A 23879-nucleotide genomic window follows, 5' to 3' on the forward strand; every position below is an offset into this window, starting at 1 on the left:
TTTTAAATGAAAAAACTCAGATGCAGCTGAAGTGCATACTTTCATATTTAATTCAGTGGGTTTGGCAAAAAGATTGCATAAAATTGTGAGGAACTAATGCATTTTCTTAACACCATCTCTTCATTTTAGAGGCTCTAAAGTCATTGGACAAATTGCATAATTGAGAAAAAATCTGTCTGTGAAGGTTCAGGTCATTGTAGTCTAAGGAGTTTGGAAAGAAAAGCATCTTTAGTTCTAACAGCAACTAGTGGCGATTCTTTTGCCTTATGGGAGTGTCCCCAAGAGGATCATGGACCCTGTATTGATCCTCTACCTGGTAGCCGCATGAAATGGTGGTGGTTTTTTACTTTAGTGCAAACAACTCATGTAAATTTCAAAGCTGTTCTAGCAGTCTGACACTGGTCTCTCGAGCTCCCATTGGAGAGCCGTGAGTTTCTCAATGATGTTATCAATCTTGCGCTCAAAGAGCAAATTCTGAGAACTCACGGCTGCTGTGAGCTTTTCCAAGATGTAATCCAATTTTTACTCAGCGGTCTTATTCTGAGTGCTCACTGCAGCCTCAAGCTTCTCCAAGATCTTATCCGTGCTGCGTTCAATGAGCCCATTTTGAGAACTCACGACTCATCCCATCATTTCAATCACAGTGGGCAGCCTTGCGGGGTTTTGAACAGCTGATTGTGCTTTCTTTAATCTTCGATAAGCCATGGCCAAGCCAGCTTTGATCAACAAGAACACTGTTATCATGGTTCCGAACAGGTAGATGTCTTTGACGACCTCGATCAACAGTCCCGCCAGATACATGACCCTCCAGTTATGCCACACGTCCATCATGTATCCGGCAGAGAAAGCACCATCAGGATACCCGAGTCCAGGCTTCTCATTGACAAGAAGGTGTCAGTTGCATTGAGGGACCAGTTGATCAATTCCATAATTCCTCTTTTCGTTTTAGAGAACAGACTGTGAGAGAGTGTTCCAGGGAAAGCGTAAGGAAATAGATGAGACTAGACAAGGACATAAGACGCTAAGCAGGGAAGATGAAAGGAGAAAAGTGTGACTGGATGTCTTCGCCAAGAGCCAAAAGAAAAGACTCATGTGCTTAGTTAGAGGATCAACAGGGGTCCATGACCATCTTGCGGACACTCCCACAAGGCTCAAAATCTGGAACTCTCCACCATTTGCGCTTAGAACTGAAGAAGCTTCTCGAAAGAGAGTGGAAATGTCTTCAAGAAACTTAAAGGAGTCCAGATACTTTTCTTTCCAAGCTCTTTAGACTACGATGACCTGGATGACTGATAACCTTCACAGACTTAAGTGTATGCTTACCAACAACAGTCACAATTTAATCTTTATTGTTCTACTTTGATGGACTAGAATGAATATTGTAAAATGAATGATTTTCTACTTTACACTTTGTCTTCATTGAGTTGTCAGTAATGTTACAATAACTCAGACTGAAAGGAATCTTAATGACAAATTAATTTTCAGACTTTGAGAGGACAGAAGGAGACTGACAGGTAACTCTCTGTGATACCAGTTGGCAGCAGAACGATTCAGTGCACTAGCAAGAGGACCAGAGTGATTGCTGAGGAAATACACTTGTCCCTTAATAGTTTCAACATGAAATATTAAAAAATATATATATATATATATAGTCCACTCTTTGTGTGTGACAGAGGCAGAAATTTCGCTTTGTGGATGTGGCGATATCTGCTATTAAATCAGAACATGAGGTTTCAGGCAGCATTAAAACACATGAAAACAACACTGCACTCACAGAGAGGTCAGAGGTCTTGTACAGTAACCACATTGACACTAAGAGGGGGAAAACAGCTGGCAGAAAAGGCAGGGAGGTGTCCTTTCCTTCTAAACAGAATCGCTAACTTATCGTGGAGGGGGGGTTTGTGTGTCCCAGGGATCCCAGGGACACCCCCCACCCTCCCCACACTGTCTGGCGGGGTTTTGCCATACCATATTTGAACATAACAGTGTCCATAAGTGCACATGGCACCAGGACGCTCTATTCTACAGGTTGATGATCAATTCTGTAATCGTATTACCAGACTTAGGACCATATGTTCTGGACATTCGAGTAACGAGAGGGGCTGAGCTGTCAACTGATCACCACCTGGTAATAAGTTAGATCAGTTGGCAGGAGAGGACACTGGACAGACCTGGCTACCCTAAATGTAAAGTGGAGGCCCTGGTCCACGGGATCTTTAACGCAAACCTCCGGCAGAGCTTCAACAGCATTCCGTGAGACTGGAGACATTGAGTCTGACTGGGCCATGTACCTCATGCCCATTGTCGAAGACGCTACGCAGAGCTGCAGCCGCAAGTGTCACGGCGGGGTGCGCCGATGTGTGCGGAAACAGGACCCAAAAGCAGATGATGACGAGGAATAGTAATGATTAACAGAAAAGTGAACCTTTATAGCGATGACGGCAGGAAATGAACCAAGAGACCAAAGCAAACAGGCAAAACACTAAGAAACAAAACACTGAACTGGCAAAACACTAAGAAACAAAACACTAAAGGTACTAAGACCAAAAACTATAACTATGACCGAGGTGGAAAATAAACAGGCTAAGACTATGACTATGACTGTAACTCTGGTGAGAATAAACAGACGAACTGACAATGGCATGAAGAAAACAAAAGGCTTAAATACAGACATAAGGTGATCAGGGGAAGTGGCGACACATGAGGAAACAGCTGACTGACATGAATCTAATGACAGGACCAGGAGGAGTGAAACTAAATACAATGACCAAAGAACACATGACACTGTCAGAATAAAACAGGAAACACTAAAACTAGACATGACAATAGAAACTTAACATACCAAATACGTGATGAATAATGCAAGAACTCAAACAGAAAACCCAGGAACAATAACTGCCTAAACTAAAGGCAAATAGGAAATACCACAAAACTAACAACATCTCAAAAAATGAGAACAATACAAAGAAAGCTCAAAGTGCTGGGTCGGAGACCCAGCCTGTGACAGAGCCCCCCCCTCAAGGGCGGATTCCAGACGCTCTAAAACCTCGAAAAACAAAACCAAAAACAACCCACCAAGGGCGGGCGGTGGGGGTCCAGGACGGAGGGCCAGAAACAAGGCCGAAAAAAACCAAAAACAAAACGTCCATCAAAATCACAGGAGCGCAGGGAACAGTTCATGACTCCTCAGGGGGCCGACCCGGAGGGTGACGGTCCAGAAAATCATAGTTCATGTGATCAGGGGGCCGGCCCGGAGGCCGACGGCACAGAAGTCCATGGTCGAACAGTTCCGGGGGCCGTCCGTGCGGACGGCAATGGTGGCGACATGGAAACCGTTCAGGGGGCCGACCGTGCGGACGGCAACGGCGTAGAAACAGTTCAGGCGGCCGACCGTGCGGACGGCAACGGCGTAGAAACAGTTCAGGTGGCCGGCCGTGCGGAAGGCGGCGGCGGCGCCCAAGTGTCAGGCGTACCGGCCGAGGCTTGGAGGGCACAGGACCAGGTGACGCTAAAGCAGAGGCTGAGGCCGGACCAGGTGACGCTGAAGCACAGGCAGAGGCCGGACCAGGCGTAGCAGAAGCACAGGCAGAGGCCGGACCAGGCGTAGCAGAAGCACAGGCAGAGGACGGACCAGGCGTAGCAGAAGCACAGGCAGAGGACGGACCAGGCGAGGCTGAAGACTCTGACGAGGACGGACCAGGCGAGGCTGAAGACTCTGAGGCTGAAGCCGAGGCCGGACCAGGCGAGGACGAAGACTCTGAGGCTGAAGCCGAGGCCGGACCAGGCGAGGACGAAGACTCTGAGGCTGAAGCCGGAGCCGGACCAGGTGGAGCAGGAGCAGCTGATGCCGGAGCCGGACCAGGTGGAGCAGGAGCAGCTGATGCAGAAGCCGGACCAGGCGAGGACGAAGACTCTGAGGCTGAAGCCGGACCAGGCGAGGACGAAGGCTCTGAGGCTGCGGCTGACGAAGCACAGGCTGGAGCTGCGGCTGACGAAGCACAGGCTGGAGCTGCGGCTGACGAAGCACAGGCTGGAGCTGGTCCTGGCGTAGCAGAGGCAGAACCAGGTGACAGTGAGGCAGCCACAGGTGGTGAAGCAGAAGGTGGCCAGACGGGCTCCTCAGGCCCTCCAGCTGACGAAGCATGAGGCTGAACGGGCTCCTCGGGCCCGCCAGCAGACGTGGCGTGAGGCTGGACGGGCTCCTCGGGCCCGCCAGCAGACGTGGCGTGAGGCTGGACATGGCGAGGCTGATGTGGTTCTCCTGAACCTTCAGCAGACGAAACATGAAGCTGGCTGGGTTCTCCCGAACCTCCAGCAGACGAGACATGAAGCTGGCTGGGTTCTCCCGAACCTCCAGCAGACGAGACATGAAGCTGGCTGGGTTCTCCCGAACCTCCAGCAGACGAAGCATGAAGCTGGCTGGGTTCTCCTGAACCTCCAGCAGACGAAACATGAGGCTGGCTGGGTTCTCCTGAACCTCCAGCAGACGAAGCATGAAGCTGGCTGGGTTCTCCTGAACCTCCAGCAGACGAAACATGAGGCTGGCTGGGTTCTCCTGAACCTCCAGCAGACAGAACATGAAGCTGGCTGGGTTCTCCTGAACCTCCAGCAAATGAAGCATGAAGCTGGCTGGGTTCTCCTGAACCTCCAGCAGACGAAACATGAGGCCGGACGGGCTCCCCGGGCCCTCCGGCTGACACTGAAATTGGCCGCACCAGCTGTACCTCCGTCTCTGGCTCCAGACCGGCCTGGATAGCAGTACCACAGCAGCTTAGCTGAGCCTGATGGCTAGCTTTTCCAGGGCAAACAGTCTCTGTATAGCCGGGCTCATTAACCGGAAAAGTAGTGTCAATTTCAACAACTTCCTGAGAGAAAACATGAGGAGCCAAAATGTAATCACTCACTTGCGTTTGTGATACGGAGCGTCGGTGGCGTGCACGCCGCTTTTTCTTAGGAGTGGAAGACGGCGGAGCGATGGGTGGAAGTCCCTGGTAACTCCGAGGTCCCCCGAGAGCCAGTTGAGTTCCCCGGAAAGAGTGCTCGTGCTCCGGAATGAGCCACGGCTTCCACCGGAGCTCCTCCTCCAAGAGAGCGCAGAATATAGACTGGCGCTCGTCGTCGTCCAAGTCTATGGTGTGCGGCGCTTCCTCGCGCTGAACTGTGACAGGAGTATGGCGAGACTGTGATGAGGGCGTGGAAACTGGTGAGCTGAGAGGTGGTGACGCTGCGGCGAATCTCAGCGAACCGACACGAACACACTCAGGTTCCGGAGGCAGCAATGGAGATGACTGATTGTGGGGTTGTTGTGACTGGTGGGTGCTGGAAGCCATTTCCTGACTCGACAGTCCCTGGGCCTGCAGCATCTCCTTTATCCTCGTAAAGGCATCAACGATGGCAGGTGAGTCCGGGAGCTGGAGAAGGCGGGGATCCCTCTCCATAATAGCTTCAGCAGCGTTGATCATTACTAGCTTGCTCTTCAAATCGGGCGCTGTAAAGAAGCGGTCGAGGATCGCTTGGATCCGAGCAGTCTCCTCCAGACACTCGGTGAGAGCAGAATCCGCTGGGTCCATGACTGGTCAGTTCGTTCTGTCACGGCGGGGTGCGCCGATGTGTGCGGAAACAGGACCCAAAAGCAGATGATGACGAGGAATAGTAATGATTAACAGAAAAGTGAACCTTTATAGCGATGACGGCAGGAAATGAACCAAGAGACCAAAGCAAACAGGCAAAACACTAAGAAACAAAACACTGAACTGGCAAAACACTAAGAAACAAAACACTAAAGGTACTAAGACCAAAAACTATAACTATGACCGAGGTGGAAAATAAACAGGCTAAGACTATGACTATGACTGTAACTCTGGTGAGAATAAACAGACGAACTGACAATGGCATGAAGAAAACAAAAGGCTTAAATACAGACATAAGGTGATCAGGGGAAGTGGCGACACATGAGGAAACAGCTGACTGACATGAATCTAATGACAGGACCAGGAGGAGTGAAACTAAATACAATGACCAAAGAACACATGACACTGTCAGAATAAAACAGGAAACACTAAAACTAGACATGACAATAGAAACTTAACATACCAAATACGTGATGAATAATGCAAGAACTCAAACAGAAAACCCAGGAACAATAACTGCCTAAACTAAAGGCAAATAGGAAATACCACAAAACTAACAACATCTCAAAAAATGAGAACAATACAAAGAAAGCTCAAAGTGCTGGGTCGGAGACCCAGCCTGTGACAGAGCCCCCCCCTCAAGGGCGGATTCCAGACGCTCTAAAACCTCGAAAAACAAAACCAAAAACAACCCACCAAGGGCGGGCGGTGGGGGTCCAGGACGGAGGGCCAGAAACAAGGCCGAAAAAAACCAAAAACAAAACGTCCATCAAAATCACAGGAGCGCAGGGAACAGTTCATGACTCCTCAGGGGGCCGACCCGGAGGGTGACGGTCCAGAAAATCATAGTTCATGTGATCAGGGGGCCGGCCCGGAGGCCGACGGCACAGAAGTCCATGGTCGAACAGTTCCGGGGGCCGTCCGTGCGGACGGCAATGGTGGCGACATGGAAACCGTTCAGGGGGCCGACCGTGCGGACGGCAACGGCGTAGAAACAGTTCAGGCGGCCGACCGTGCGGACGGCAACGGCGTAGAAACAGTTCAGGTGGCCGGCCGTGCGGAAGGCGGCGGCGGCGCCCAAGTGTCAGGCGTACCGGCCGAGGCTTGGAGGGCACAGGACCAGGTGACGCTAAAGCAGAGGCTGAGGCCGGACCAGGTGACGCTGAAGCACAGGCAGAGGCCGGACCAGGCGTAGCAGAAGCACAGGCAGAGGCCGGACCAGGCGTAGCAGAAGCACAGGCAGAGGCCGGACCAGGCGTAGCAGAAGCACAGGCAGAGGACGGACCAGGCGAGGCTGAAGACTCTGACGAGGACGGACCAGGCGAGGCTGAAGACTCTGAGGCTGAAGACGAGGACGGACCAGGCGAGGACGAAGACTCTGAGGCTGAAGCCGAGGCCGGACCAGGCGAGGACGAAGACTCTGAGGCTGAAGCCGAGGCCGGACCAGGCGAGGACGAAGACTCTGAGGCTGAAGCCGGAGCCGGACCAGGTGGAGCAGGAGCAGCTGATGCCGGAGCCGGACCAGGTGGAGCAGGAGCAGCTGATGCAGAAGCCGGACCAGGCGAGGACGAAGACTCTGAGGCTGAAGCCGGACCAGGCGAGGACGAAGGCTCTGAGGCTGCGGCTGACGAAGCACAGGCTGGAGCTGCGGCTGACGAAGCACAGGCTGGAGCTGCGGCTGACGAAGCACAGGCTGGAGCTGCGGCTGACGAAGCACAGGCTGGAGCTGGTCCTGGCGTAGCAGAGGCAGAACCAGGTGACAGTGAGGCAGCCACAGGTGGTGAAGCAGAAGGTGGCCAGACGGGCTCCTCAGGCCCTCCAGCTGACGAAGCATGAGGCTGAACGGGCTCCTCGGGCCCGCCAGCAGACGTGGCGTGAGGCTGGACGGGCTCCTCGGGCCCGCCAGCAGACGTGGCGTGAGGCTGGACATGGCGAGGCTGATGTGGTTCTCCTGAACCTTCAGCAGACGAAACATGAAGCTGGCTGGGTTCTCCCGAACCTCCAGCAGACGAGACATGAAGCTGGCTGGGTTCTCCCGAACCTCCAGCAGACGAGACATGAAGCTGGCTGGGTTCTCCCGAACCTCCAGCAGACGAAGCATGAAGCTGGCTGGGTTCTCCTGAACCTCCAGCAGACGAAACATGAGGCTGGCTGGGTTCTCCTGAACCTCCAGCAGACGAAGCATGAAGCTGGCTGGGTTCTCCTGAACCTCCAGCAGACGAAACATGAGGCTGGCTGGGTTCTCCTGAACCTCCAGCAGACAGAACATGAAGCTGGCTGGGTTCTCCTGAACCTCCAGCAAATGAAGCATGAAGCTGGCTGGGTTCTCCTGAACCTCCAGCAGACGAAACATGAGGCCGGACGGGCTCCCCGGGCCCTCCGGCTGACACTGAAATTGGCCGCACCAGCTGTACCTCCGTCTCTGGCTCCAGACCGGCCTGGATAGCAGTACCACAGCAGCTTAGCTGAGCCTGATGGCTAGCTTTTCCAGGGCAAACAGTCTCTGTATAGCCGGGCTCATTAACCGGAAAAGTAGTGTCAATTTCAACAACTTCCTGAGAGAAAACATGAGGAGCCAAAATGTAATCACTCACTTGCGTTTGTGATACGGAGCGTCGGTGGCGTGCACGCCGCTTTTTCTTAGGAGTGGAAGACGGCGGAGCGATGGGTGGAAGTCCCTGGTAACTCCGAGGTCCCCCGAGAGCCAGTTGAGTTCCCCGGAAAGAGTGCTCGTGCTCCGGAATGAGCCACGGCTTCCACCGGAGCTCCTCCTCCAAGAGAGCGCAGAATATAGACTGGCGCTCGTCGTCGTCCAAGTCTATGGTGTGCGGCGCTTCCTCGCGCTGAACTGTGACAGGAGTATGGCGAGACTGTGATGAGGGCGTGGAAACTGGTGAGCTGAGAGGTGGTGACGCTGCGGCGAATCTCAGCGAACCGACACGAACACACTCAGGTTCCGGAGGCAGCAATGGAGATGACTGATTGTGGGGTTGTTGTGACTGGTGGGTGCTGGAAGCCATTTCCTGACTCGACAGTCCCTGGGCCTGCAGCATCTCCTTTATCCTCGTAAAGGCATCAACGATGGCAGGTGAGTCCGGGAGCTGGAGAAGGCGGGGATCCCTCTCCATAATAGCTTCAGCAGCGTTGATCATTACTAGCTTGCTCTTCAAATCGGGCGCTGTAAAGAAGCGGTCGAGGATCGCTTGGATCCGAGCAGTCTCCTCCAGACACTCGGTGAGAGCAGAATCCGCTGGGTCCATGACTGGTCAGTTCGTTCTGTCACGGCGGGGTGCGCCGATGTGTGCGGAAACAGGACCCAAAAGCAGATGATGACGAGGAATAGTAATGATTAACAGAAAAGTGAACCTTTATAGCGATGACGGCAGGAAATGAACCAAGAGACCAAAGCAAACAGGCAAAACACTAAGAAACAAAACACTGAACTGGCAAAACACTAAGAAACAAAACACTAAAGGTACTAAGACCAAAAACTATAACTATGACCGAGGTGGAAAATAAACAGGCTAAGACTATGACTATGACTGTAACTCTGGTGAGAATAAACAGACGAACTGACAATGGCATGAAGAAAACAAAAGGCTTAAATACAGACATAAGGTGATCAGGGGAAGTGGCGACACATGAGGAAACAGCTGACTGACATGAATCTAATGACAGGACCAGGAGGAGTGAAACTAAATACAATGACCAAAGAACACATGACACTGTCAGAATAAAACAGGAAACACTAAAACTAGACATGACAATAGAAACTTAACATACCAAATACGTGATGAATAATGCAAGAACTCAAACAGAAAACCCAGGAACAATAACTGCCTAAACTAAAGGCAAATAGGAAATACCACAAAACTAACAACATCTCAAAAAATGAGAACAATACAAAGAAAGCTCAAAGTGCTGGGTCGGAGACCCAGCCTGTGACAGCAAGGTGGTTGGTGCCTGGTGGTAACCCCTGAACCAAATGGTGGACACCAGAGGTGACGGGAGCCACCAAGCCGAAGGAGTCCTATCCTATCAGGCTTGGTTAGTCTGTGGGACTTCGGAGGCAGCTGACAGGTACCAACAGGCCAAGTGGAAGGGGGCTCGGGCAGTGGCTGAAGCAAAAACTCAGGTGTGGGAGGAGTTCAGAGAGGCCATGGAAAAAGACTTTCGGGCTGCCTCGAAGAGATTCTGGCAAATCGTCAGGCGACTCAGAAAGGCAAAATGGTGTTCATCCTACACTGTGTATAGTGCGGGTTGAGCTCTACTGAGTTCAACTGGGAAAATAGTCTGGTGTTAGAAGAAATACTTTGAAGGCCTCCTTAATCTGGAGATGATGGGGATGACCTGCCAATCTCCAGGGACGAGGTCACTGAGGCAGTTAAACAACTCCTTGGTGGCAGAGACCCTGAAGGTGGTTAAGGTTTGTCCCGAGTTCCTGAAGGCTCTGGATGTTGTATGGTTGACACCCCTCTGGAATTTTGCATGGAGATCAGGGGCAGTACCTTTGCATGGGCAGACCGGGATGGTGGTTTCCATCTTTAAGAATGGTGACCCGAGGGTATGTTTCAACCATAGGGGGATCACACTCCTCAGCCTCCCTGGGAAGGTCTGTGCCAGGGTGCTGGAAAGGAGGGCTCGTCTATGAGTCAAACCACAGATACAGGAGGAACAATGCCGTTTTTCATCCTGGTTGTGGAACACTGGATAAGGTCTTTATCCTCTCAAGGATACTTGAGGGTGCATGGGAGTTTGCCCAACCAGTCTACATGTGTTTTGTGGACTTGGAGAAGGCATTTGACCATGTCCCTCGGAGTGCCCTGTGTGAGGGGGCTCCAGGAGTATGGGGTGTATGTTGGCTTCACTGGGCGATGGCCTCCAGCTTGCTTTGGAATGGCTCGTAGCTGAGTGTGAACAGGTGGGAAGAGCACCTCCAAATCTGTGGCCATTGTCCTCAGCCAGAAAAGGGTGGAGTGCCCACTCCAGGTCAGGGACTAGTTCTTGCCCCAAGTGGAAGAGTTTAAGTATCTCAGGGTCTTTTTCACAAGTAACGGGAGAAGGGACTGATGGATTGGTGCTGCCGCTGCAGTGATGCAGAGACTTTACCAGTGGGGAAGAGAGAGCCGATCATAAGAGCAGAACTCTCAATTTACTGGTCAATCTATGTCCCAACCTTAACCTATGGTCACGGGCTGTGGGCAGTGACCTAAAGAACAAGACTGCGAATACAAGCGGCAGAAATGGGCTTCCCCTGAAGGGTTGCTGGCCTCTCCCTTAGAGATAGAGTGAGAGGTTCAGCCATCTGGGAGGGGCTCAGAGTAAATCCACTGCCCCTCCACATTAAAGGAGCCAGTTGAGGTGGTTTGGGCACCTGACAAGGATGCCTCCTGGGTGCCTCCTGGATGAGGTGTTCCGGGCATGTCCCACCAGGAGGATACCCCGGGGCAGACCCAGAACATGCTGGAGGGATCAGATCTCTCGGCTGGTGTGGGGACGCCATGGTGTTTCCCCGGACAAACTGGGAGAGGTGGCTGGGGAGAGGTTGGGGCTTTTCTTCTTGGGCTGCTGAGCCCCGTGACCCGGTCCCAGATAAGCGGAAATAGATGATGGATGGATGGATGGATGGATGGATGGATGAAGGTCAGAGTTTGAATCAGTCATAAATAATTAAATAGAGTGGTGTAGTGACCAGGGGAAATTCTAGGATCAGAGCTTTTTTTGGGGGGGGGGGGGGGGGGGGGGGACTTTACTAGTCATGATAAGACTTCTTCCCTGGCTCTGTCAGTCACTGCATCCTCAAATGTCTCCAGTTGTCCCCAAGTTCTCTCTGACTGTCTCCTTGGTGCATTTAAACCCCTGTTCCTCCCTGTCCTCCGTTACCAGTCATCATAATTTTATCATCTCTATGCAAGTCTGCAAATTTCTTTATTAAATCATAAGATTCTTAAATTCATCAAAAAACATATCCTAACCTTAACTACTTTACTGGGGAAAGTGATGAATGATGATCATAGTAAGTAAGAAGTAAACTGAGTGCATTTTTTTGGACAGAGATTCACTTTTAATGTGTATGTATAATACAATACAGATATATGAAAATAGACTCCAAAAAACAGTCCTTGAAATGTACAAATGTACAAAATATTGAGAAAAAATATAAAAATGGAAGCAACTTTGTCTATGGTACAATGCATGAAAATATCTTTACTGCAGCTACTATGGCTCTGCAGATTTATTTCTTTTATTTCAACCTATGTCACCTCACCTTGAATTTGGCAAATTATCTTGGTGGTAAACTCTCAAGCAGTTTAACAGTTTCTGTTGTGCCTGTCACTAATCCCTGTCTTTTTCCATACCTGGTTCTTCCTGACCTTGCACTTTCTCCTCATGTTCCTCTCTTTCCTCTCTCCCTCTTTGGAATGACAATCATACACAAATAGATTGTATTCAATTAGGTGAAAAAATTGGATTAATATGAAAAATATATATATATTATTAAGATCATTAATAAAGAAATTCCTCTCTCAGTGTACTTTCAACCAAAAGGCAAATAACCAAACCACATGTACATCTATTAAAAGATATAAATATTGAAACACTGATCCAACGTTATCCTTTATTGACGGATCTTTTGTTCTTACACTTTTACTTGAATGTGGCTCCTGGGTTTCAAAAATAACCAGCTTCTCTTATTCCATTTCAAACAGGACAGTGGTAACAACAGTAGGCTACAAATGATGGGGTGGGTGCAGTTTTCTCTGTGGTGGGGTCGGGTGGGCTGTCCCGGACTCTGTGGGACTCTTGTTTTCTTTTTTCTTTCTCAACAGGTGATACAGGTGATTGATATATGTATTTTTTGTCTGCTTATTCTGTTGGTTTTTGTTTTTTGCCCTTTATCCCCGTCCCTCTTCTGAAGCACCCCCAAAAATGGGCTAAAATCGCCCCTGGTACTGACAGATCCAGGATCAGTCCTAATCATCAGCAGGTTGATCTCCATATGGATTGACAGTCCAAAATTTTCTGTTGGACTGTTTCTTTATCAGTGTCTAACATTATGTGTATGAGAGCCATGTAATGTTCATGTGTGTATGCTGAAAGAGACTGTGCTGGTCTGACCGCCCTCCTCCTTTCAGGGTGGAGCCTGCTGGAATGCAATGGTTGAGGACAGGTCTCAGGAAGTGTAAGTGTGTTTTAATGGTATTCATGAAAACAAAACAGCACACATTAAATCATCTTCAAACTGTCACATCACTCATTCACATCTGTGATGTCAGGAGTCATCATCAAAGTGTCAATCAATGAACAGATGATGGATCAATAACTGCAGCTGGATTGTGTTTGTTCTCTCCATCAGATTCCTGTCAACTCACAATCGACACAAACACAGTGAACACAAAGCTCCAACTGTCTGACAACAACAGGAAGGTGACGCAGGTGATGGAGGTTCAGTCATATCCTGATCACCCAGACAGATTCGATCACTGGGTTCAGCTGTTGTGTAGAAATGGTCTGACTGGTCGTTATTACTGGGAGGTCGAGTGGAGAGGATATGTTTATATTTCAGTGAGTTACAGAGGAATCAGAAGGAAAGGAGACAGAACTGACTGTGGGTTTGGATGGAATGATCATTCGTGGAGTCTGGAGTGCTCTGATAGATTTGATTACCATGTCTGGTATAATAACAGATACACATACATCTCCTCCTCCTCCTCCTCCTCCTCCTCTGTCTCTAACAGAGCAGCAGTGTATGTGGACTGTCCTGCTGGCACTCTGTCCTTCTACAGAGTCTCCTCTGACACTCTGATCCACCTCCACACCTTCAACACCACATTCACTGAACCTCTTTACCCTGGATTTAGAGTCGGTCTGGGTTCCTCAGTGTCCCTGTGCTGAGTGGAGTGTAAAGAGTGTCTCCTGTTACAGAAACAGATAGTTCAGTCAGTACATGTCTGTCTCTTTCACACAGAAACACGTTTTCAGATTCATGGATTCTATCAGTTGATGTTTGAAACTTGTCTAAATGATTCCTTGTGAACTTCTTCCTTTTTAGTCCTTTTAAAGACGGCAGCGCGACATCTGGCCGATCAATGGAGAAAGTTAAGGTGACCCACAGCTATTGAAAGAATTGCATACATGCTTACAGTACAATTTACCACATACTAAAGGCCTGTGTGTGCTCTCAGCAGCCTGCTGCATTGGAGTTTGCCTGGTAACAGATGACTCAAACGGAGTCAGGAAGTATACTTCTAAAATGTCTTTGTTTGTTGAGTGAGGTCATGCACTGAGGTCAAGACACATGGGCTGCCTGCACACATGCACAGTATATAGATTTGTTTTGCTTGTAAACGGCATGCTCATGTTCTGTTCTTAAGTGCAGTAAGTGAAATAACAGGAAGCATCTGGAGGTGGCGGAGGAACAGAGGAAGGAACTGTTCTTTTTTAGAATATGTCCAGGCTGGAATTACTGGAACTCATGTATGTTTTTTTATCTGCTCTGATGCATAATACTCGTCATCAACTATGTTATATATATGACACCCCATTTATTGTTCGGAGAAGATCGATGCTGTTTGAGTGATTGGGCTCGACTTCCCACATATATGTGTTTTAATAAAATCATTGTTTTGACGGACAATGGACCCCCAGTCGTATGTCTCTTCCCTCAAATACGAATCAGGACACTCCCATCATTCCAGGACCAGGTGCTTTCATTCCAACCTACATGTTGTTGGGGCCCCTGCCCCAACCTACAAGCTTCTCACTGAATTTCAGTATGTTGTGTTTCTCTGAAGCTCAGTTCACAACCAGCTCCTCTGCATTTTCAACAGGTCTGAGCTCATTAAAATGATTTCAAATGTTTGATTTCTCTTTCTTAATGGGATGTTTCCATCATGGCTGAATAATTGGACATCCAATATTACTTAATGTATCAAATATTAAAAACAATGAGCATCTCCCATGTTTCTGTCATTCTATAAAAAGAGCTGCTTTTAAAACTGATCCAATCAAAGAAAAAAACATGAACTTCCATATTGATCAGATCATTGAGTACAGCTCTTATCTCTCTCCCTGAACTCTTCATGGATGGTGATTTGTGGCCCTCTGCTGGTGAGAAGATGAACTGCATGATATTAAATTCAATTCAATTTTATTTATATAGCACCAAATCGCAACAGCAGTTTCCTCAAGGCGCTTTATATTGTACAGTAGATCGTACAATAATAGATACAGAGAAAAACCCAACAATCATATGACCCCCTATGAACAAGCACTTTGGCAACAGTGGGAAGGAAAAACTCCCTTTTATCTATTTTTTTTATTTATTTATTTTTTTTGCCTGTCCCGTTTGGCTCTTTTGCCATGAGAATTATTCTCTAAAGGCAAAGAAAGATGCCCAACGGATTTACTTTACCAAAATGACCATCCCAGCCTTGCCATAATGGTCCATTTTATTCACCTTTTATTGTTTATTTTATTTTCACTTGCTGAATATGGGACAGACTTGACTGGGGGAAAGAAGGGGAGAAAGAAAGAGGGAAAGAGAAACAGCTGAGAAGACGGATGGGGATATATCGATGTATCGATCACCTAAATCACCTTTTGAGAAAGAAAAAAGAAAACAAGCAGAAGAGAACAAGAGTAATAGAATAAACAACATCACAATGATATATGGGAATATGACAGTAAATAATAAATATTAACCCTCCTGCCATCCTTTAAAAAACTCACACCCATCACCCTAGGGACCATTCTCAGCCATGCCATAAAAAGACCATATATCCATATTTTATTCCACTTTAAATTAGCCAACCTTGTAAAACTACTTCTCCCTGAAATATTCATGTAAAGTTTTAATTATATTTTCGTTGTTTTAACCCTTCAAATCCCAGTGTTATTACATGAGCGCCCTGTGTTATAAGCCCCAAAAACCAAAAAACGAAACTAAATATTTCCACAAAAAACCAGTTGAAGTAATATGTGATTGTCATTATAAGTAGGCCTTTAGATGGACCAAAGATTGGCACCAACATACATTTTGACCTGCCATTATTTTTTTTGCATTGTTTTTGCAATTTAAAAATTAAAACTTCAAGGCCCTGAGTCTTCATTGACATCCAAGAAAAGAAGAAAAAATAAAATCATATGATGATAATTTGGGGTTGAAAAATAGCGTTTATAATGGAAGTCAATGGGCAGAAAATGGTCCCCAGGGTGATGGGTGTGGGGATTTCTGCTGCTCAGCCATTTTAGGCTGATTTAAGGAATTCACACTGGAATATTAACATTGACAGGTAAAAACTATCCTGTGGCAAGTTTGGTTATATTCCACTGAACACAGTGGAAATGGCAGCCATTTAACACATAGCAGTGGCACAAAAAGGTCCCAAGAAGGCAGGAAGGTTAAACATTATTGTGCAGCACATAAGATCAACAGGACACAGTGTTCTTTGAGGTAGGAGCCAAAAAGGGTGTAGTTTGTGGGTGTGATCACCCGAGTGTACACCTGTGAGCATGGACGCGCTTGTTTTTTTAAAAGGTCCCTTCATGTAATGATCTGCTAGAGGGTGGGGGAGGGGGGGGGGGGCACAGCCCCGTCCTCCAGGGCATGAAGCAGGTATGGAGGAGATCAAAACTCCAGACATCCAGAGGCCCCCAGAACACAAGAGACCAAGGAAGACCCACAGAGGGGCAGCCGCGCCACTGTCCCAGAAAGAGCTGAGGAGAGTCCCAGATGAGGGCTCACTCAGCAGCCGCGGAGCAGAAGCCAGGGGGAGTTGCAGTGACGCGCCCGTGAGCTCCGCCGGCAGCCAGCTGTGCCTGAGTGACCGAGCCCCAGGCCGTGAGCCCCAGGCTCCAGGCCCCAATAAGCGGCCGCCAAGGAGTGAGCCGGTGTGTACCCTAGACGCCCACCCCCAGACACAAAGAACCACCAATGCACCGATGTCTGAGGGAGTCCACCACTGGCAGGGGAAGTGGTGGTGGGGGAAGATAGGCCTCCAAACCTTGGAGGGCCCGAGATGTCCCCAGAGAGGTGGCGTCTGATACCCAACCTGACATATAGACACAGACATACAGGCACACACAGACACAAACATCCATTCCCACCCTCATGCTCTCATATGCACTTACTCCACACTCAACCAACGTGGAGACAGACATAAAGAGACGCTGTACACACGATAACACTCCCCAAGCGTACTCTACGAACCGGGTCTAGGTACCCTTGCCCCTGGAGGGGGGAACTGCACCCAGACCCAGGTGGTGTTACCCTTTTCCCTGCGGTGGGGAGAGGCAGACCGCCCCGACTCCACAGCAGCAGGGAGGCCCCACACTCCAGACCGCAGTCGGACGGCCAACTCCTCCTCCTAGCCCCCCCGCTGCAGCAGGCCGCAGAGAATGGAGGTGAGAGAAGACTCCAAACCTCCCTCCACCCGCTCATTGTATTGTTGATGCATGTGTGTTCTAAGGTGCATTTAAAACCCAGGAGGGCATGGAGCTACCTGCCAGAGAGCAGCAGGTAAGCGCATAGTCCCTCCTGTTAGCCCTCAATGTCTACGTGTATTTAAAATTGAGAGGTGGGCAACGACGCCAGGGGTGAGGTGTACACCCTGATGGTAATTTGGATTCCGTGTATCGTGCCCACCCCCAAGATCCTATATGTATGTGTAACGAGAGTGTCAGTAATGTGAATGTCTAAGTTGTGGGATAAAATTGAGGCAGAGGCAGCCAGAAGGGGACGGGGGGGCGTAGCCTCCTCTGCACCCTGGTGACATACCCCTACTCCAAGGCCCTGCATGTGTGGGTGGTTGTGGTGGAGCGGGAAGAGGGAGGCAGCTGGAGATGGGGAGGGAAGGAAGGGAGGGGCAAGTGACCCCTCCCTGGGGCCAGCTCCCCCGCTGATCCCAGTAGGCACCCCCATACTCCGCGACCCGCCAGGGAAAGGGGGCCCAGGCCCATCCAGACCGGGGCCCAGTGCAGCAGCGCCCCCCGGCCCCACAGAGCCCGGGACAGTCCACCCAACCCCACCACAGAGAAAACTGCACCCACCCCACCATCCACTCATCTTCCAGACTACATAAGACAATAGACGCCCAGGCTGAGATCTTCCTCCACCTCTCCTGTATCTCCCCCTCCTGCAGAGACTCTCTCTGCAGGAGGGGGAAGCTGAAGAGAGGAAAGCTCCTGCAAGATGTGACAATCTCCCCCACCAGTTGAAGAGCCCCCCAGGTGGCTCGACGCACCGGCAGCACCCTGCGCCAGGGCTGGGCCCCCACCCGCCCACAACCCCGGCAACACACCAACCAGGACCCAAGCCCCCGAGGCCCGGCCAGGGCCCCAGCCCAGAGATGGAGCGCCCCCAGAACCTCACGCCCATCCCAGACCCACCCAGGGGCAGCCAGGCTACCAGGTCAGTAACCCACGTCCGTCAGCACAGACCCTCCCCTAGCCCTGCTGCACGCAGCCACGAGGAAACAGTCACCTGAGAGCCAACAGAGCCCCTAACCGGACATGACCGCTACCCCAGGTTGAGCCCCCCAAGGAAGATGCCTCCAGGGCACCCTCCGACGCCCTAAGCCTGTCCCTACCCCCACACAAATCACAACAGTGAAGGCGGGACCAAACTATGACCCCCCACCCCCACTGGGTGATGGAGCTGATCAAAGGAGCCCAGAGCAATTGATCTGATGTGGTGGCAGAGGGTGTATCAACACTAATGTAATCGAATAGATAATTTCTATACTGGTTAGAATTAAGATTGTTTTTATTTTTCCAGTTCCTGAGGACTGTTTTCTTGGCTATGCATTGGGCAGTGAAAACCATATGGGCTATATTCTTTTCTGAAGTGACATTATCTAAGCTGCCCAACAAACACACTAAGGGGGAAGTTGGAATGTTACATTTCAGACACTTTGATAAGTCTTCACATATCTCACGCCAAAACTTCTGAACTGGTGGACAGAACCAAAGAGCATGGATATAATTGTCCGGTGAATTGGTTTGGCAGTGTGAGCAGTTGTTGGCAGACGTAAAGCCCATCTTGAATATCCGATGACCTGTATAGTGCACTCTATGTAGTATTTTGTATTGAATTAATTGAAGATTGGGATTAGATGAAAGGTTTTTAAGCAAATCTGAGACCAGAAGTTTAGGTCTAAGTTAACTGATAAATCCGCTTCCCATTTTACAATAGGAAGTGATATTGATTCATCTGTTTTAGAAAGCATTCTGTATATTTTGGATAGTAATTTGGGGGTTTTAAGAGTAAGAAATTGAACCACACTTGGTGGTGTTTGTAGTTGAACTTGACCCGGTTTAAATTTCTTTTTTACTATGGATTTAATTTGTTGATATTCTAAAAATCTTTTCTTGTTGATCCCATATTGTGTAACTAGTCTGTCAAATGAAATAAATACTGTTCCTTCTAGTATATGTTCTAAATATTTGATTCCTTTATCACTCCAATCTGAAAAGTTTATCATATTATTGTTTTGTAATATGTCAGGGTTGTTCCAGATAGGTGTACGTTTGCATGGGATTAATGAAGACGCCGTCAATTTTAGAAATTCCCACCATGCTGTCAGAGAAGAGCTGATGTTGATGCTTTGAAAGCATTCATATCGTTGGATGTTTGAGCTGATAAATGGTAGGTCTGAGATCTCTAGATTATTGCAAAGTGCTTGTTCTACATCTAGCCAAGGTTCATCTAAGAGGGTATGTTTTAGCCATCCTGAGATAAACTGAAGCCTGTTGGCTAAGAAGTAGTGCTGAAAGTTAGGTAGTTCTAATCCTCCTCTATCCTTGGTCTTTTGTAGTGTTTTTAAGCTTATACGTGGGGGTTTATTTTTCCAAAGGAATTTGGACATACATGAATCTAGAGATCTGAACCAGTCTTGTGGTGGTTTAGTTGGGATCATTGAGAATAAATAATTTATTTTTCTTAAGACCATCATTTTTATAGCGGCAACCCTTCCCATGAGTGATATGAGTAGACATTTCCACCTAGCCAGATCATCTTCTACCTTCTTTAAAAGTGGGATATGGTTAAATTTAGTTAGATCTGCAAGCTTGGGAGAAACATTAATGCCTAAATATTTTATATTTCCCGATTGCAGTGGTGTAGAAGAGGAATTATGGAGGGAGCAATTAATCGGTAGAACTGTAGATTTTGACCAGTTAATTAAGTAATCTGATATTCTTGCAAAAGAGTTTATCAATTCAATCACCTCAGAGATATTGGTTTGTGAATTTTGGAGAAAGAGTAACACATCATCCGCATAAAGGCTGTTTTTATGTTCCACGTTCTTGCATTTTATGCCTTTAATTACTGAATTCTGTCTAATTGCTGCTGCTAGTGGTTCAATAAAAATTGCAAACAGTGAAGGGGAGAGTGGGCATCCCTGCCTGGTGCCCCTCAAGAGACAGAAGCTGGAGGATGTCTGGTCATTTGTTCTGACACAAGCTGTTGGGGAACTACATAATATTTTTAACCAGTTTATGAAAGAGGATCCAAAACCAAATTTGTGTAAAGTTGCAAATAGAAATTTCCAGTTAACTCTGTCAAATGCTTTTTCTGCGTCTAAAGAGAATATTGTAGTTTCTAGGTTTTTACTGTATGAGTAGTCTATCAAATTAAATAATCTACGTGTATTTGTTGATGAGTGCCTACCTTTTATGAAACCAGTTTGGTCAGGATGAATTAAGAGGGGGGTAATTTTCTCCAGTCTCTTTGAGAGAGCTTTGCAGATTATTTTAAGGTCTACATTTATAAGGGATATTGGACGATAGCTTGAGGGATATACAGGTCTTTGCCTGGTTTTAGCAGGAGATTAATGTTTGCAGAATTCATATTTGATTGAAGTCTGCCCTTTTCTTTGATTTCTAACAACGTTCTTTTAAAAAACTGGTGCTAGAATCGTCCGGAATTCTTTGTAGAATTTTGCAGGAAAGCCGTCTGGACCTGGAGCCTTATCCCTTAGGCGTTCCTCGTCAAAAAAGTTACCCTTTTGGGTAACTTTGGATTTTTGATTTTCAATATATCAGTCATTTTAAAGACTAGTTGCATGAAACTGACTTATGATGTGCATTTTAGGATTATTTTTAAAATTCATTGATCCCCTCTATGGTGTGGTGTATAGTAAAGGAGATTCACATAAGTGTTACCTTTCGCATCCCTCGTACCCTTTTGGGTCCCATTGACTCCCTTTATAATCACATATTTTCGATATACTGTAATCCTGACATGTGATAATTTTTTTCTCGTGAATACCTAATGGATCTAAGCCTCAGCCTTCAAAATAAAGGAAAAATAGGTTTTGGATCCAATGAGCACAATATTAGGTACAGCACCACCATAGACATTTTCAGTGTTTTTGAATGCAGGACATGGTTATCTTATTATGCAAAATACATGACAATAAAACAGCTGACCACCATAAAATAGTCTCGATGTAGTGGAACTGATATAAGAGAGTGGTGTGAATGTGATTGAGAATATATTTATATTTTATATATATATTTATAATATATATTATGGGTTCCCCCCCCCCCCCCCAAAATAAAAAAAATAAACAGGGGTCTTTATGACAATAAAGCTATAAAAACATAAAAAATATTTACAAAATTATGAAAAACTTTATATCTGTGGTTAGGTCTGAAGTTGTTTAAAAGATCTGATGTGAAAAAAAATGAAAAAACAATTCATAAAATTCATTGCTATATCACCTTTTGGATGGGGACCATTTTGGGTCCCGAGGGATACCAATGGATGTATAATGCAAAAACTCTTATTGCTCCAAAAATAATAATGCAGCCAAATCAATTCTGTTATGAATTCTTTACCCATCCAAGGCTCTAATAACCTCATGCCAAGTAGTTCCATTTGCAACTCATTTTTTGAAAATATTGCATATTATGGTTTTTTACCGCCCAAAGAAAATAAACAGAGGTCTTTATGACAATAAAGCCATAAAAACATAAAAAATATTAAGAAAATTATGAAAAACTTTATATCAGTGGATAGGTCTGAAGTTGTTTAAAAGATCTAATGTAAAAAAAACTGGAAAAAAAATTCATAAAATTCATTGCTATATCACCTTTTGGATGGGGACCATTTTGGGTCCCGAGGGATACCAATGGATGTATAATGCAAAAACTCTTATTGCTCCAAAAATAATAATGCAGCCAAATCAATTCTGTTATGAATTCTTTACCCATCCAAGGCTCTAATAACCTCATGCCAAGTAGTTCCATTTGCAACTCATTTTTTGAAAATATTGCATATTGTGGTTTTTTACCCCCCAAAGAAAATAAACAGAGGTCTTTATGACAATAAAGCCATAAAAACATAAAAAATATTTACAAAATTATGAAAAACTTTATATCAGTGGATAGGTCTGAAGTTGTTTAAAAGATCTGATGTGAAAAAAACTGAAAAAAAAATTCATAAAATTCATTGCTATATCACCTTTTGGATGGGGACCTTTTTGGGTCCCGAGGGATACCAATGGATGTATAATGCAAAAACTCTTATTGCTCCAAAAATAATAATGCATCCAAATCAATTCTATTCTGAATTCTTTACCTATCCAAGGCTCTAATAACCTCATGCCAAGTAGTTCCATTTGCAACTCATTTTTTGAAAATATTGCATATTGTGGTTTTTTACCCCCCAAAGAAAATAAACAGAGGTCTTTATGACAATAAAGCCATAAAAACATAAAAAATATTTACAAAATTATGAAAAACTTTATATCAGTGGATAGGTCTGAAGTTGTTTAAAAGATCTGATGTGAAAAAAACTGAAAAAAAAATTCATAAAATTCATTGCTATATCACCTTTTGGATGGGGACCTTTTTGGGTCCCGAGGGATACCAATGGATGTATAATGCAAAAACTCTTATTGCTCCAAAAATAATAAAGTATCCAAATCAATTCTGTTATGAATTTTTTACCTATCCAAGGCTCTAATAACCTCATGCCAAGTAGTTCCATTTGCAACTCATTTTTTGAAAATATTGCATATTATGGTTTTTTACCCCCCAAAAAACAGGGGTTTTTATGACAATAAAGCCATAGAAACCTAAAAAATATTAAAAAAATTATGAAAAACTTTATATCAGTGGATAGGTCTGAAGTTGTTTAAAAGATCTGATGTTAAAAAAACTGGAAAAAAAATTCATAAAATTCATTCCTATATCACCTTTTGGATGGGGACCATTTTGGGTCCCGAGGAACTTAAAAGGGTGTAAATTGTAAAAACTCTTATTGCTCCAAAAATAATAATGGGTCCAAATCAATTCTGTTCTGAATTCTTTACCTATCCAAGGCTCTAATAACCTCATGCCAAGTAGTTCCATTTGCAACTCATTTTTTGAAAATATTGCATATTGTGGTTTTTTACCCCCCAAAAAACAGGGGTTTTTATGACAATAAAGCCATAGAAACCTAAAAAATATTAAAAAAATTATGAAAAACTTTATATCAGTGGATAGGTCTGAAGTTGTTTAAAAGATCTGATGTGAAAAAAACTGGAAAAAAAATTCATAAAATTCATTCCTATATCACCTTTTGGATGGGGACCATTTTGGGTCCCGAGGAACTTAAAAGGGTGTAAATTGTAAAAACTCTTATTGCTCCAAAAATAATAATGGGTCCAAATCAATTCTGTTCTGAATTCTTTACCTATCCAAGGCTCTAATAACCTCATGCCAAGTAGTTCCATTTGCAACTCATTTTTTGAAAATATTGCATATTGTGGTTTTTTACCCCCCAAAAAACAGGGGTTTTTATGACAATAAAGCCATAGAAACCTAAAAAATATTAAAAAAATTATGAAAAACTTTATATCAGTGGATAGGTCTGAAGTTGTTTAAAAGATCTGATGTGAAAAAAACTGAAAAAAAATTTCATAAAATTCATTCCTATATCACCTTTTGGATGGGGACCATTTTGGGTCCCGAGGAACTTAAAAGGGTGTAAATTTTGAAGATTGCCCAAGGGTTCATATTTGATTGAAGTCTGCCCTTTTCTTTGATTTCTAACAACGTTCTTTTAAAAAACTGGTGCTAGAATCGTCCGGAATTCTTTGTAGAATTTTGCAGGAAAGCCATCTGGACCTGGAGCCTTATTATTGGGCATACTTATCAGGGCTTCCTGGAGTTCACCTGGTGTCAGTGGTGAATCCAGTGCAATTGCTTGAGTGTCTAATAATTTTGGAAGAGTTATGTTGTCCAAAAACTGATCAA

The 23879-nt window shown here is 46.1% G+C and overlaps 1 protein-coding gene and 1 long non-coding RNA gene across 4 annotated transcripts in view; both read left to right on the forward strand.

The window, feature by feature from the left end:
- LOC146679684 (NLR family CARD domain-containing protein 3-like) overlaps positions 1–13526 on the forward strand; it is a 36478-nt gene extending 22952 nt beyond the window's left edge. For all 3 annotated transcript variants that reach the window (XM_085450096.1, XM_085450097.1, XM_085450098.1), the window contains 2 exons: positions 12767–12813; positions 12988–13526. In XM_085450096.1, the coding sequence (XP_085306222.1) occupies positions 12767–12813; positions 12988–13526 (586 nt within the window). The remainder of the gene's footprint in view (positions 1–12766; positions 12814–12987) is intronic.
- LOC146679680 (uncharacterized) overlaps positions 1–23879 on the forward strand; it is a 246169-nt gene that overhangs the window by 173710 nt on the left and 48580 nt on the right. The window lies entirely within an intron of this gene.

Source organism: Copadichromis virginalis, unplaced genomic scaffold, assembly GCF_057382275.1.
Source record: "Copadichromis virginalis isolate Kocher_CV1m ecotype Utaka unplaced genomic scaffold, C_Virginalis_male_GT1.1 unmapped_scaffold_1, whole genome shotgun sequence".
Classification (NCBI taxonomy): domain Eukaryota; kingdom Metazoa; phylum Chordata; class Actinopteri; order Cichliformes; family Cichlidae; genus Copadichromis; species Copadichromis virginalis.